The sequence below is a fragment of the Oryzias latipes genome, chromosome 18, assembly GCF_053564925.1.
Source record: "Oryzias latipes strain Hd-rR chromosome 18, Olatipes_Hd-rR_3.1".
NCBI classification, from domain to species: Eukaryota; Metazoa; Chordata; class Actinopteri; order Beloniformes; family Adrianichthyidae; genus Oryzias; species Oryzias latipes.
The window spans coordinates 36,704,148-36,719,731 of NC_136254.1; the positions used below are offsets into that span (position 1 = coordinate 36,704,148).

The 15,584-nt window shown below is 47.6% G+C and overlaps 2 protein-coding genes across 8 annotated transcripts in view; one reads left to right on the plus strand and one right to left on the minus strand.

Moving 5' to 3' along the window:
• The window catches only part of plod3 (procollagen-lysine, 2-oxoglutarate 5-dioxygenase 3), a 46,239-nt gene that overhangs the window by 6,804 nt on the left and 23,851 nt on the right, over positions 1 to 15,584 (plus strand). For 2 of the 7 annotated variants that reach the window (XM_023966056.2, XM_023966058.2), the window contains 10 exons: positions 100 to 158; positions 7,216 to 7,307; positions 7,392 to 7,528; positions 7,673 to 7,836; positions 7,905 to 8,017; positions 8,094 to 8,157; positions 9,568 to 9,665; positions 9,755 to 9,856; positions 9,930 to 10,061; positions 10,126 to 10,247. In XM_023966056.2, the coding sequence (XP_023821824.1) occupies positions 100 to 158; positions 7,216 to 7,307; positions 7,392 to 7,528; positions 7,673 to 7,836; positions 7,905 to 8,017; positions 8,094 to 8,157; positions 9,568 to 9,665; positions 9,755 to 9,856; positions 9,930 to 10,061; positions 10,126 to 10,247 (1,083 nt within the window). Of the gene's footprint in view, positions 1 to 99; positions 159 to 4,018; positions 4,221 to 6,818; positions 7,096 to 7,215; positions 7,308 to 7,391; positions 7,529 to 7,672; positions 7,837 to 7,904; positions 8,018 to 8,093; positions 8,158 to 9,567; positions 9,666 to 9,754; positions 9,857 to 9,929; positions 10,062 to 10,125; positions 10,248 to 15,584 lie in introns of those variants that run through there. The other 5 variants (XM_023966053.2, XM_023966054.2, XM_023966055.2 and 2 more) reach the window with 4 other exon arrangements.
• On the minus strand, positions 972 to 3,540 carry cyb5d1 (cytochrome b5 domain containing 1). The gene is made up of 4 exons (XM_004086714.5): positions 3,253 to 3,540; positions 2,139 to 2,215; positions 1,485 to 1,703; positions 972 to 1,405 (listed from the first exon to the last, which is right to left on the minus strand). Exons 1-4 carry the CDS (start codon positions 3,371 to 3,373, stop codon positions 1,175 to 1,177), a joined length of 648 nt encoding a protein of 215 aa, XP_004086762.1. The 5' UTR covers positions 3,374 to 3,540; the 3' UTR covers positions 972 to 1,174.

The following is a 15,584-nucleotide window of genomic DNA, read 5'->3' on the forward strand; positions in this document are numbered from 1 at the left end:
TGCCACCCGCCCTCAGATAAGCTTCCACAACTTAGTTTTGAAATACAGAGATCCATAGACGCTGCTTCCCTTCACCCCCTGGTGGCGCTGTTGTTGCAGATTCAGGAGCAGCGCCTCTGTGCGGCGCGCCCCCTGGTGGCCACCTAAGGAACTGATGGGTGAGTTGGTCTCCACCTCTTTGCCAATAAAGGAAAGCAGTTTGATGACATCACATCCTGTCAAGATGGAGGAAACTAACCAGCGGGTCACATGACCACGCCGCGGTAACCTTCAGCTTTCTGCCAAAACGCCTGATGATGGAGTTCCGGTCACAGCTGGATGATTGGCAGGTTTCATGGTCGCTCAAAGACTCCGCCCCCTGCTGGACGTCTGAACCGTCAAAACACAAACTTTCAGGAGCGGGGCAGAGACCAGGAGAATCCGGATTGTTGTTCTGGGTTCTGGTATTCACAGGTTTTACGCCGTCATTTAACCCTTGTGTTATCCCCCCCCCCCCCCCCCCCCCCCCCCGACAAAGGTGGATAAAGGTGGAAAGATTTCATGTAATCCATGGACACCAGTGAAGATCACAAATCATTGAAGAAAAAAGGTTCAGAGCACTGTCTAGTGGGTCTAGATGACCCAACTCCCAATGCTAAAGTGCCTAGGATAGACCAAGGGTTAAAGGTGGATAGCAGGAACTAAGGCCCGCCTGGTCCTGGTTCTGGTCCTGGAGATCTACCGCCTCCCTGTTTCCAGATCTCTCTGAACTGCTGCTGCTGATTACCTAGACCAGGTGTGTTCATTCAGTCAAATCATGGATTCCTTTGGTTGGGCCAATCAGCAGCTAGCAGGGCTTGGAGATCTGGAGGACCAGGAACGGGAAGTCCCACCTCAGACCCTTCAGAACCGAGAAAGTCTGAGACCGTCACTGAAAGATCCAGACCTGGAAGCAGCCTTCCAGTCCTGAAGGAAAAAACGACCCTCAGGTGTCCAGAGAAGCAGCTTTATTGACCATTGGAGGTGATCAGGAGAGTCAGAGCGGGAACCTGAGTGGGAACTCCTCCATCCATCACCTTAGCAGAGAACTGCAGATCTCTGTGGATCCGCTCAGGACTCCTGTGACGGCAGGAAGACAAGCGTCTGGTTTCATGCTCAGGCTGATCAGAGGGGCGGGACAGTCCAGTATTTGGTGTCACTGCTCCGTCAGGTCATCGTTGAAGTAGAGCAGGATGGCGGGGGTGTAGAGGTCCGGGTCCAGCCCGAGCTGCTCCAGGTCCTGGTCGTGGTCCGGGACGTGGTTGTCGCTCAGCGTCCTGCTCATGTCCAGGACCTCGCCGTCGTGTTTCCAGGTGTAGCTGCGAGCGTGGGAGTTGTAGCGCAGGTACCGCTGCAGGATCTCCTCCAGAGTCTCCTCGGAGCACACCTGATTGGACCAGAACCCAATCGCTGAGCTCTAAAGGGTGGACGCATTTACCCAGAATCCCCCTGGTGAGGCCACCCACCTGCAGCGGCTGCACCTGCAGCGTCAGTGTATTGACCACCCGGATCCGTCTGGTCTTGGCGGACAGAAGACCCACCTGGTATCGATGGTCGGCCCACCAGGGGGCGCCGATGTCCCCGTCCCAGTCTGAGCGCGGGCCTGCGGGCGGGACGTGCAGGAAGCGCCCCCTGGGGGTGTGGTACCTCACACAGTTGGTCACAGGGTCCACGAAGGTCTTTACCTGAGCACAGGTGAGGCAGAGCCCATCAGGGGGTGGAGCTTCAGAGAGAGAAAGCAGTCCTGAACCACTGAAGTTCTGGTTCTGATCCTCATGGGGTTCAGGTCTGACCATCTGATGAAGAACATCAGAGGATGTTCTGGAGGTCATGTGATCAAACAACACGGTCCAGGACCACTGGAACCACTGCTGTTATTGGAGTATTTATTCATGACGCGTACTTTCACTTCCACTTAATAGTATTACAGTTTTATTCTTACTCAATGATACTTCGTCTTTTCTAACGGCTATATTTCTTTTTCTGGCTGCTGTGACAACTGAATTTCCCTCCGGGGATCAATAAAGTCCAATCTGATCTGATCTGATCTGATCTAATCTTAAATGAGGCAGAACCGAGTCCAAGTCCAGGTCCCCCTCCAGACCAGAACCCTCACTCACGTCTTTGGTTCTGGGGTCAAACCAGCAGCTGATGTCCGTTCCTGCAGACTCCAGGATGGGCAGCAGCAGAGGATCTCCTGCAGACAGAGATGAACGGCGCCGTGCTTCATCATCATCATCATCATCTTCATCATCATCATCATCGTCTTCATCATCGTCTTCATCATCATCGTCTTCATCATCATCGTCATTTTCATCATCATCATCATCATCGTCTTCATCATCATCATCATCTTCATCATCATCGTCATCGTCTTCATCATCGTCATCATCGTCTTCATCATCATCGTCTTCATCACCTTCATCGTCTTCATCATATCATCATCATCGTCTTCATCACCTTCATCATCATCATCATCATCATCATCATCATCATCTTCATCATCATCATCGTCATCGTCTTCATCATCGTCATCATCGTTTTCATCATCATCGTCTTCATCATCTTCATCATCATCGTCTTCATCGTCTTCATCATCATCATCATCATCATCATCGTCTTCATCATTGTCTTCATCACCTTCATCGTCTTCATCATCATCGTCTTCATCATCATCATCTTCATCATCATCATCATAATCGTCTTCATCATCATCGTCTTCATCATCATCATCATAATCGTCTTCATCATCATCATCATCATCATCATCATCATCATCGTCTTCATCATCATCATCATCGTCTTCATCATCGTCTTCATCATCGTCTTCATCACCTTCATCGTCTTCATCATATCATCATCATCGTCTTCATCATCGTCTTCATCATCTTCATCATAATCATCATAATCGTCTTCATCTTCATCATCGTCTTCATCATCCTGCAGTGGACGACAGCTTCTCTGTGGTTCTCATGGTTGAGGTTCTGTTAGTTTCTAGTTTTGTTTCTGATGAAGGAGATCCTGGTGGACGTCATGGTTCTCTGCACCCCAAACACGTCATCAGTAAATGACGTCATCAGAGAACCTGATGATCAGGGTCCTGTCTGCAGGTTGGTGGTCTTCAGTTGGTCTCTCACACGGGTTGTTCATGATGATAAAGGGTGGCGTAAACAAACCTAAAGAAGTAAACCAAACCTCCTGTAGGTTTAAGCCCCGCCCTCCGCGGACGCTCACCTGCGTAGCGGGTCACCAGCGGGCTCAGGTCGCACACTTTGCCCAGGAACGACACCCACAGGTCGGTCGCGGTGTTGTGAGTCGCCACCTCCGCGGCGGTGAAGAAGCGCGGCCTCGTCATGACGCGCACACGCACGGAGCTGCGGGAAGGGTGCGGGACGGGCTGGAGCACGGCGGCGCTGCGGACGCGTCGCTATGGCAACAGCCTGCGGACGCGTCACCATAGCAACAGAATCCCGGCTGACTCTCCAGACATTTGTTTACATCTAACTCACAATAATAATTTCAAAAAAGAGTCTAGTGCGCATGTCCGGTTTCCACACACGCTTTTGTCATCACTTTTGAAAAACTTTATTGTTACAAACTAACGTGAACAGTCCTGAGCCGCTTTGAAAAGTAATAACATTCCTTAGTTTAGACCCTTTAGTGGTTTGAAGCGGATCTGAGTCCATCTGGATCAGATTCTGGATCAGTCTCTGCATCAGGTCAGTAAAGGGTTAACGGCTTTTTCAGTGTGGGGTGTCCGTGCCCCCCCCGCCCCCTCCGTGAACGTCACCCACGTGGCACAGTTTCAGATTTTCACGAACTTTCTTCGGTGAAAGGATTTTGGGAATCTAAAAACGGGATTTAGTTCTTCCTTCCCTCTTACCTCTGATTGGCTGAAGGAAATGCTTTGAAGGCGCCGATTGGTCTTTATATCTGTCAATAACAACACGTCGTTTGCTGATTGGTCAGACGACTTCGGGTGTTTTCGGACGACCTGTGGCGTCGGGACCGATCCAAGTATCGCGATAAGAGCGGAGCTGAAGCTGCTGCGGGGCTGTGGGACAAAGTAACGGGTTCGGCTGCGAACGGACGCGTTTTCCGGGTCAGAACAGCGAACATGTCCGCCTGCCTGAGGTTCTGCTTCCTGGTTCTGTTCGGACTCCTGAGCTCCGCGCGGGCCGACCAGCGGGAGCTCTCCCCAGGTAAGGCCGACCCGCAGGGTCCTCTGCCCGGCCAGAAGGACCTCCATGACCCGACGGAGCTCCGCGGCTCCGAGCAGAGACACGGGGCTCCAACATCCGGGATCTTACGGAGTTAGGTTCGGAGTGGAGACGGTTTGAGGTCCAGACTGTGATCGGTCCGGGATCTCTGAGACTCTCGGAATCAAAAACTTGGATCAAAGTAAAACGTTTAGTTTTCTGCCTGGAGATTTAACCGATCCTCAGCATTAGATTAGGGATCCACCCGAGTCTGCAAGTTCTGTGACGTCACAGACCCAAACAGAACCGAGCTGAAATCAGAAAAAGTCGAAGCAAGATGAAGCTGCTTCCTAACTGGTTCCTTTCTCTCAGGAACCTTTGTTTTCCTTTCGTGTTTTCCCCCCTTCTTTCCTCTTTAGTAGATGGAAGTTTTGTTCCCCGTCAGATTCCTCCATCTTTCCCGTCAGCTTCCTCCAAGTTTCCCGTCAGTTTCCTCCAGGTTTCCTGTCAGTTTCCTCCAGGTTTCCTGGAACTAGTGTCCTTCATGTTTCCCTTGAGTTTCCTGGATCTTTCCCGTCAGTATCCTCCATCTATCCCGTCAGTTTCCTCCATCTATTCCGTCAGTTTCCTCCATCTATTCCGTCAGTTTCCTCCATCTTTCCCGTCAGTTTCCTCCATCTTTCCCGTCAGTTTCCTCCATCTATCCCGTCAGTTTCCTCCATCTTTCCCGTCAGTTTCCTCCATCTTTCCCGTCAGTTTCCTCCATCTATCCCGTCAGTTTCCTCCATCTTTCCCGTCAGTTTCCTGCATGTTTCCCGTCAGTTTCCTCCAAGTTTCCCGTCAGTTTCCTCCATCTTTCCCGTCAGTTTCCTCCATCTTTTCCGTCTGTTTCCTCCATCTTTCCCGTCAGTTTCCTCCATCTTTCCCGTCAGTTTCCTCCATCTTTCCCGTCAGTTTCATCCATCTTTCCCGTCAGTTTCCTCCATCTATCCCGTCAGTTTCCTCCATCTTTCCCGTCAGTTTCCTCCATCTATACCGTCAGTTTCCTACATCTATCCCATCAGTTTCCTCCATCTTTCCTGTCAGTTTCCTCCATCTATCCCGTCAGTTTCCTCCATCTTTTCCTGACAGTTTCCTGCATGTTTCCCGTCAGTTTCCTCCATCTTTCCCGTCAGTTTCCTCAATCTTTCCCGTCAGTTTCCTCCATCTATCCCGTCAGTTTCCTCCATCTTTCCCGTCAGTTTCCTCCATCTTTCCCGTCAGTTTCCTCCATCTTTCCCGTCAGTTTCCTCCATCTTTCCCGTCAGTTTCCTCCATCTTTCCCGTCAGTTTCCTACATCTATCCCGTCAGTTTCCTCCATCTTTCCTGTCAGTTTCCTCCATCTATCCCGTCAGTTTCCTCCATCTTTTCCTGACAGTTTCCTGCATGTTTCCCGTCAGTTTCCTCCATCTTTCCCGTCAGTTTCCTCAATCTTTCCCGTCAGTTTCCTCCATCTATCCCGTCAGTTTCCTCCATCTTTCCCGTCAGTTTCCTCCATCTTTCCCGTCAGTTTCCTCCATTTATCCCGTCAGTTTCCTCCATCTTTCCCGTCAGTTTCCTCCATCTATCCCGTCAGTTTCCTCCATCTTTCCCGTCAGTTTCCTCCATCTTTCCCGTCAGTTTCCTCCATCTTTCCCGTCAGTTTCCTCCATCTTTCCCGTCAGTTTCCTCCATCTTTCCCGTCAGTTTCCTCCATTTATCCCGTCAGTTTCCTCCATCTTTCCCGTCAGTTTCCTCCATCTATCCCGTCAGTTTCCTCCATCTATCCCGTCAGTTTCCTCCATCTTTCCCGTCAGTTTCCTCCATCTTTCCTGTCAGTTTCCTCCATCTATCCCGTCAGTTTCCTCCATCTTTTCCTGACAGTTTCCTGCATGTTTCCCGTCAGTTTCCTCCATCTTTCCCGTCAGTTTCCTCAATCTTTCCCGTCAGTTTCCTCCATCTATCCCGTCAGTTTCCTCCATCTTTCCCGTCAGTTTCCTCCATCTTTCCCGTCAGTTTCCTCCATTTATCCCGTCAGTTTCCTCCATCTTTCCCGTCAGTTTCCTCCATCTATCCCGTCAGTTTCCTCCATCTTTCCCGTCAGTTTCCTCCATCTTTCCCGTCAGTTTCCTCCATCTTTCCCGTCAGTTTCCTCCATCTTTCCCGTCAGTTTCCTCCATCTTTCCCGTCAGTTTCCTCCATTTATCCCGTCAGTTTCCTCCATTTATCCCGTCAGTTTCCTCCATCTTTCCCGTCAGTTTCCTCCATCTATCCCGTCAGTTTCCTCCATCTTTCCCGTCAGTTTCCTCCATCTTTCCCGTCAGTTTCCTCCATCTTTCCCGTCAGTTTCCTCCATCTTTCCCGTCAGTTTCCTCCATCTTTCCCGTCAGTTTCCTCCATTTATCCCGTCAGTTTCCTCCATCTTTCCCGTCAGTTTCCTCCATCTATCCCGTCAGTTTCCTCCATCTATCCCGTCAGTTTCCTCCATCTTTCCCGTCAGTTTCCTCCATCTTTCCTGTCAGTTTCCTCCATCTATCCCGTCAGTTTCCTCCATCTTTTCCTGACAGTTTCCTGCATGTTTCCCGTCAGTTTCCTGCATGTTTCCCGTCAGTTTCCTCCATCTTTCCCGTCAGTTTCCTCCAAGTTTCCTGGACGTCTCCTGTCAGTTTTATCCTCTGGTGTTTTTCCTCACCGTTCTTTTCCGTGTTCTCTTGAGTTTTTGGTTTTCGGTTCCTGTCTGGGTCTCAGCCCCTCCTGAGGCTCCTAAGGAGCAGAAGGAGGTTTTTGCTCCTCCTCCTCCTCTGACCTTCCTCAGGAATGTGACCCTGGATGTTTCAGGGTTGAACTCGAGGACTTGCGGTGGGTTTCAGTCGAGCTCGGGCTGATGTTTCGGGTCCACCAGAACCTGCAGCCGGATCTCAAGAGCCTTTTATGGACCCGGTTCTGGTGATTGATCTCTGATCAGCTGATCTTCTGCAGAGAACCTGCTGGTCATCACCGCAGCGACCGAGGAGACGGACGGCTTCAGGCGCTTCATGAGGACGGCCCGAGAGTTCAACTACAAAGTCCAGGTAACGTGCACGCGCACATGCACGCTGGTGAGCGATGGAGCTCTCGTGGCTTACAGAAGTTCTGCTGATGGCGGTTCTGTACAGGTTCTGGGTCTGGGGGAGGACTGGCGCGGTGGAGACGTGGCTCGGACGGTGGGGGGCGGGCAGAAGGTCAGGTGGTTGAAGAAGGAGCTGCTCAAACACTCGGAGGAGGCGGAGCTTGTGATCATGTTCGTGGACAGGTAACCCCCCCTCCGTCTGATCTGGTTCTTTTGTGTTGTGTCTGCTAAACCGGACTAGCACACCTGAGGGGGCGGGGCCACCACCGTCAGTGGTCCGGGTCGCTCTGACGCGGTCAGATCCAAACAGGAAGTGTGTCTCTGCAGCTACGACGTGGTCCTCGCCGCCGGTCCGGGGGAGCTGCTCGCCAAGTTCTCCCGTCTGGGTCACAGGGTGGTGTTCTCCGCCGAGGGCTTCTGCTGGCCCGACCAGCGCCTGGCCTCCAAGTACCCCCAGGTGCATTCTGGGAAGCGTTACCTGAACTCTGGAGGTGAGGGGCGTGTCTGTGGGGTGGGGGAGGGGTGGCTGCAGGGGCTGACGGCGGCGTGGTGTCTTCAGGGTTCATTGGCTTCGCGGCGGACCTCAGCGCCATCGTCCAGCAGTGGACGCTCAAAGACGATGACGACGACCAGCTGTTCTACACCAGGATCTACCTGGACCGGAACCAGAGGGTAACCCAGACCCCGCCCCACTGCACGGGCCACGCCCACCCCGCCTCTGCCTCGCTCACCCCTCTTTTCTTCTCAGAACAAGTTCAACATCACTCTGGACCACCGATCCCAGATCTTCCAGAACCTGAACGGAGCCATCGGTGAGACGGGGGAGGGGTCCGATTTAGGGTTGGGCCGATGGACGATATCATCGTCCATCGTGATGGGTGACTGACATCCCGATGGAGAGACCACCATCGTGATGCCACGCCCCCGCCACGTTGCGCGTCGACACCATAAGCCGCGGTTACATGTACAAAATATCTTGATGGGATCAATGGTCGGATTAGAATCCAACCGTGTAGATGGGCCCAGAAAAATGTTTTCAGAATATAAAAACGTTCACTAAGGTCACAATTTCGGTCGGAATAAATCATTCGCACATGCGCAGTATTCGCACATGCGCAGTTTGAAAACCGGAAGGGGATACAACTTCCGCCGAGCGGCTTTTTTTCCAAACTTTATTGAAGGTAACAATTCAATACAAAACGATAACAGCACCGAGCGGCTATATACATTGACATGTCAGCTCGGTAAAATACGAGATGATCTTCTAAACGTGCTTTTAATAATGTTACGGTTATTATGAAACACCTGTTCGCTCATCATTTGAATTTTAATCCGTGTGGTCAGTGCTTTTTCTGAACGAAGCCAGGATTAGCAGTATGCTAACACGGGCTAACAACATTAGCTTTGGGTGGCGCTGCATCCTGTGAATAACATCAGCCTTTATTTAGTCGGGACACGACTGGAAACACAAATCCACGTGATTGTTTAAACGGTTTCTAAGGACTGAGCGACATTTCTGCTTTGAAGCTCAAACCGCTGTGTGTGCAGACGATCCGAGCTGTGCTCAGACACACTTTTAGACCCGGTTCTGAGTTTGATAGCTCGTCCCCCTAGAGCTGCGGGACGGATCGCAGTCTTAAATCTCCCACACATACCGCTGATGTACCCCCCCCCCCCCCCCCTTCCCATCAAACACAAAGCTGTAAATCCGCGCTCCGCCGGTCCACTCCGCCAGTTAAGTGCAGGAGCGGACTACTTCTTTTCTATCTTGCTTGTTACTTTTTTTGTTAAAGTCACTTCCCTCAGTTTTATACTGGATCATCGCGGATTAACCATTAGTTGGGAAATAAAATGAAAGAAGCAAAATAACGAATAGCAGTTATATAAGAACGAAAAATGTAAAAATACCCCCCCCCCCCCCCCGACGATGTCATCGTCCATCCCGATGGTTGACAGCAAACATCGTCAACGGCCAATTTAGGGGACATCGCCCAACCCTAGTCCGATTGTTTCCGAATAAAGCTAACGAACGTCGTCGTCCAGTCAACCGTCCTTCAAGCTAACAGAAGCAGTTTCACAATAAAAGCCATTCTGACTGAAGGAATCGAGTCTAGATGAAACTTATTTTGAAAAACCAAGCAGAACTGTTTCCTCTGAAAACTGTGACGGTTCCGAGTTTCAGGAACTTTGACCTCTAAAAATGGCGACCTTCTGCTCCTCAGACGAGGTGGTCCTGAAGTTTGAGAAGGGGCGGGCCCGAGTGAGGAACGTGGCCTACGACACGCTGCCTGTGGTCATCCACGGGAACGGACCCACCAAGGTAGAACCTGGGCCCGGTTGGGCTTTTGTCGCAGGCGGGTTTTTTTTGGCTGGTTTCCATGGTGATGAGCGGCGGTCATGTGATCACAGCTGCAGCTGAACTACCTGGGAAACTACGTTCCCACGGCGTGGACCTACGAGAACGGCTGCGGCGTCTGTGACATCGACCTGCGGCTCTTTGACGACACACCTGTACGTACCGACCCTGATGATGTCACAGCAGAGGGGGCGGGGCAGAAACCTGTGTGTTTGTGTGTGTGTTCAGGACGAGCAGATGCCGCTGGTCCACCTCGCCGTCTTCATCGAACACCCCACCCCCTTCATGGAGGAGTTCCTGGAGCGGCTGACCACGCTCAACTACCCCCACAGCAGGCTCCGCCTCTTCATCCACAACAACGTAAGCACACACACACCTGCAGTCCCCCCCCCACTGGGTTCTGACGGTTCCGCTGGTTCTGCAGGTGGTTTACCACGAGCAGCACATCCAGAACTTCTGGCTGCGCCACAAGAATCTGTTCCCAAACGCCCTGCTGGTCGGACCCGAGGAGAACCTGGAGGAAAACCAAGCCAGAACCATGGCCATGTGAGTCCAGAACCACTGTGTCCACACAGAACCTGCAGGGTGCTGGAGAACCTCAACCCCCCCCCCCCCCCCCCGTAGAGATGTGTGTGCCTGTTTGTGTATCATTGTGTGTAACTGTGTGTGTATCATTGTGTGTAACTGTGTGTGTATTATTGTGTGTAACTGTGTGTGTATCATTGTGTGTAACTGTGTGTGTATCATTGTGTGTAACTGTGTGTGTATCATTGTGTGTAACTGTGTGTATCATTGTGTGTAACTGTGTGTGTATTATTGTGTGTAACTGTGTGTATCATTGTGTGTAACTGTGTGTGTATCATTGTGTGTAACTGTGTGTGTGTAACTGTGTGTGTATCATTGTGTGTAACTGTGTGTGTATCATTGTGTGTAACTGTGTGTGTATCATTGTGTGTGTGTGTGTGTCATTGTGTGTGTGTATCATTGTGTGTAACTGTGTGTGTATCATTGTGTGTAACTGTGTGTGTATCATTGTGTGTGTGTGTGTGTCATTGTGTGTGTGTATCATTGTGTGTAACTGTGTGTGTATCATTGTGTGTAACTGTGTGTATCATTGTGTGAAACTGTGTGTGTATTATTGTGTGTAACTGTGTGTGTATCATTGTGTGTGTGTATCATCGTGTGTAACTGTGTGTGTATCATTGTGTGTAACTGTGTGTGTATCATTGTGTGTAACTGTGTGTGTATCATTGTGTGTAACTGTGTGTGTATCATTGTGTGTAACTGTGTGTGTGTATCATTGTGTGTAACTGTGTGTGTGTCATTGTGTGTAACTGTGTGTGTATCATTGTGTGTAACTGTGTGTGTATCATTGTGTGTGTGTATCATTGTGTGTAACTGTGTGTGTATCATTGTGTGTAACTGTGTGTGTATCATTGTGTGTAACTGTGTGTGTATCATTGTGTGTAACTGTGTGTGTGTCATTGTGTGTAACTGTGTGTGTGTATCATTGTGTGTAACTGTGTGTGTGTCATTGTGTGTAACTGTGTGTGTATCATTGTGTGTAACTGTGTGTGTGTCATTGTGTGTAACTGTGTGTGTGTCATTGTGTGTAACTGTGTGTGTATCATTGTGTGTAACTGTGTGTGTGTCATTGTGTGTAACTGTGTGTGTATCATTGTGTGTAACTGTGTGTGTATCATTGTGTGTGTGTATCATTGTGTGTAACTGTGTGTATCATTGTGTGTGTGTATCATTGTGTGTAACTGTGTGTGTATCATTGTGTGTAACTGTGTGTGTATCATTGTGTGTAACTGTGTGTGTATCATTGTGTGTGTGTATCATTGTGTGTAACTGTGGTTGTGTCATTGTGTGTAACTGTGTGTGTGTATCATTGTGTGTAACTGTGTGTGTGTCATTGTGTGTAACTGTGTGTGTATCATTGTGTGTAACTGTGTGTGTATCATTGTGTGTAACTGTGTGTGTATCATTGTGTGTAACTGTGTGTGTGTCATTGTGTGTAACTGTGTGTGTATCATTGTGTGTAACTGTGTGTGTGTCATTGTGTGTAACTGTGTGTGTATCATTGTGTGTAACATTGTGTGTGTGTGTGTGTGTAACTGCGTGTATCATTGTGTGTGTGTGTGTCATTGTGTGTAACTGTGTGTGTATCATTGTGTGTAACTGTGTGTGTGTCATTGTGTGTAACTGTGTGTGTGTAACTGTGTGTGTGTATCATTGTGTGTAACTGTGTGTGTATCATTGTGTGTAACTGTGTGTGTATCATTGTGTGTAACTGTGTGTGTGTCATTGTGTGTAACTGTGTGTGTATCATTGTGTGTAACATTGTGTGTGTGTGTGTGTGTAACTGCGTGTATCATTGTGTGTGTGTGTGTGTCATTGTGTGTAACTGTGTGTGTATCATTGTGTGTAACTGTGTGTGTGTCATTGTGTGTAACTGTGTGTGTGTCATTGTGTGTAACTGTGTGTGTGTATCATTGTGTGTAACTGTGTGTATCATTGTGTGTAACTGTGTGTATCATTGTGTGTAACTGTGTGTGTATCATTGTGTGTAACTGTGTGTGTGTCATTGTGTGTAACTGTGTGTGTGTCATTGTGTGTAACTGTGTGTGTATCATTGTGTGTAACTGTGTGTGTGTCATTGTGTGTAACTGTGTGTGTATCATTGTGTGTAACTGTGTGTGTATCATTGTGTGTGTGTATCATTGTGTGTAACTGTGTGTATCATTGTGTGTGTGTATCATTGTGTGTAACTGTGTGTGTATCATTGTGTGTAACTGTGTGTGTATCATTGTGTGTAACTGTGTGTGTATCATTGTGTGTGTGTATCATTGTGTGTAACTGTGTGTGTATCATTGTGTGTAACTGTGGTTGTGTCATTGTGTGTAACTGTGTGTGTGTATCATTGTGTGTAACTGTGTGTGTGTCATTGTGTGTAACTGTGTGTGTATCATTGTGTGTAACTGTGTGTGTATCATTGTGTGTAACTGTGTGTGTGTCATTGTGTGTAACTGTGTGTGTGTCATTGTGTGTAACTGTGTGTGTATCATTGTGTGTAACATTGTGTGTGTGTGTGTGTGTAACTGCGTGTATCATTGTGTGTGTGTGTGTCATTGTGTGTAACTGTGTGTGTACTTCTATTCCGATGAGGACCTGAACTTGAATACACACAGACTTATGGGGACCAAGTTTACCGTGGGGACAAAAATGTAGGTCCCCACGGGGAGGATCTTACCACTAGCTTCAGAATGACCCACAACCCCTCCCCTATCATTTTCTCTTATGTCCCCAGGGAGAGACTTTTTGGGACTAAATCTGTGTTTGTGTGTTTTCATGCGCCCCTTCAGGATACACTGTGGTACTGCAGTCCCCTAGAAGACTTATGCGCGGGAAGCGTGTATCACTTATCGCTCCATCACTAACCCCCACTAGTGGTCAAAAGTGGTATTGCAAAACCCTCAATTTACATCAACATATTTATTTTGTATTCATTTAAAACAAGCTTTAAAAACTAATTTGAGGAAAATGAATGGAATTGTATCTACAGGTGCATTAGGTCAGTGATCTGCATGGATCACGAGCCACGGTTTGGCTGCAGATTGCTCTTCAAAAACTAAATCATACGTTTTCATCTTATTTTGTCGTGTTTTTTCCCCCTTTTTACTGATCAAAAAATGATCATCATTTTGTGATTTGTTGCTCCCTTAATTGCATCTTTGTAATGACTCAGGTGCATAGATGTTGCATAGATCATCTGTGATATCACATAAATACAAATCTTGTTTCTTTGTAATGCGATGTATATGCATTCATTAATACTACAAAATCATACAGTAAAGCTTATATTTTAGAGTCAGTTGAAAATTTAAAGTCTCAAACTCTTCATTTGAAATAATATTGCTTCAAAGGTTGGACAAAATATAGACTAAATTTAGACCAATATTTATAGTTATTACGCCCTTCCTGGCACAGCCTTTTATTTGACCATTTCCTTATTTACTGAAAATGCTTTTAAAGCTTTGGCCAATTGAAAAGTACAGTGTTTTATCTAAAAGAAAACAGCATACTGTTAATGATGACTGTACAGCACTACCAAATGTCAAATCTGTAATGTTATCTTCTTTTGGCCTCCATTTTTTAAAAACTTATTGTAAAATCCACAGAACGATGCCAGGCATATCCTAAAAAAGATTTAATCTTTTTGTGGAGTTTATCAGTGACCTCCAGGAATGGAGCAACTTGTGGCAAAGTATGACATCACAGGTTTTCAAATGTTATATAAAAATTCAAAATGGCCTCTACCAACACAGAATATCTTGCATAAAATATTCTTATGAGGTCTAAGAAAACTTACTTTTCTTTAATGTTGACATTTGTTAAAGTTCTGCCATCTTGTAAATTCACAGATAGGATTGAGTGACCTACAAAACCTTTCACAAAAGTTGCTGTAACCTTTAAATTTTTGACAACTTCACAAGGTTGATCTGCTAACAACTTTGACCTTGGGGTTTTTGAAAGATAAATTGCTTATAACCCTCTAACACCAGAGCTTTACCTCAAGCTTTTACATTCTTTTGACTACCATAACTCTTCAACCGATGACGCAAATAACATAATTCTAGCAAATTATGAAGTGTGTGCAAAGCTGCATTTCTCCGCATCAGCTCACATGAACGTTCAAAGATTTACTGCATGTCAAAAAGCGTTTGATTTTTTAGATTTTGCCGGCAACAACTCAAGTGTTGGAGGGTTAAAGGTGGTGAATTGTCCTGTAAAAACATCACAGGGCACGGTTTGTTAGCCATAGCGTTGTGTAAGCTAAATCTTGCACATCCCGCTGGAATAGGCTGAAGCATCCCTGTGACCCCATCTGAAGTGGCTTCATTAAATGCATTAAGCAGTTTGTAAGAGATGTGAAAATTTTAAAATAGAAGACGCGAGACAAGATGCCATGACTAATTTTCAAGACATGGAAAGTATGGTTTAGCAGCAACATATCCAGTACAGTCATGACACAAACATGGGGTCAAAGCAACTAAGTGGGCTATGGACTTTTGATCAAGCTGACCTATAACTCCACATTGTTTCATAGCTTCAACATCTTTATTAGGTCTGTATACTATTTGATTGCGTTAGGCCTCATAAGCCATCAGGGAGGTCTGTAACTCTCACTTGTGGGTGACCTTTAAACAAATACCAATGGAGGTGGGAACATAAAGTCTACTTGAATCATTTTCTCCACCTCTGTTGTCTCTGCTGTTGTTTAGAGCTGTGGTCACAATGTCTCTGGTGTCTGTTGTGGCACCAATCCCTGAACCAGTTGGTGGACACTGGAAGTAAGGGATGCCGTGAATCTGAAGAATGAGTCCTACCAAGCCTGGCTGGCTTGTGGAAGTCCAAAAGCAGCTGACAGGTGCCGGCAGTCTAAGTGAGCTGCGGCCCGGGCTGTTGTGGAAGCAAAAACCAATCCTTGTAAGAGTTTGGTGAGGCCATGGAGAATGCCTCAATGAGTTTCTGGCAAACCATCCGGCGCCTCAGGAGAGGAAAGCAGTGTTCTGCAGGCACCACAGTACCACTGGAGTGAAAAAATAAGGGGTAAAGATTCTCCCTTCTAAAAAGGATAGTTCAAACTACCGGGGAATTATATGCCTCAGCCTCCCTGGGAAAGCCTATGCCAGGTCACTGGATAGGATAGTTTGGTCGATAGTGGTTTCTTTCCTGTTCGTTCCTCCATAAAGTGCTGGAGGTTTTGTGGGAGTTCACTCATGCATGCTTGGTGGATTTGGAGAAGGCGCCTGACTGCATCCTCAGTGGTGTTCTGTGGAGGTTACTCTGTAATTATGGGGTCCAGGGAACCTTCCT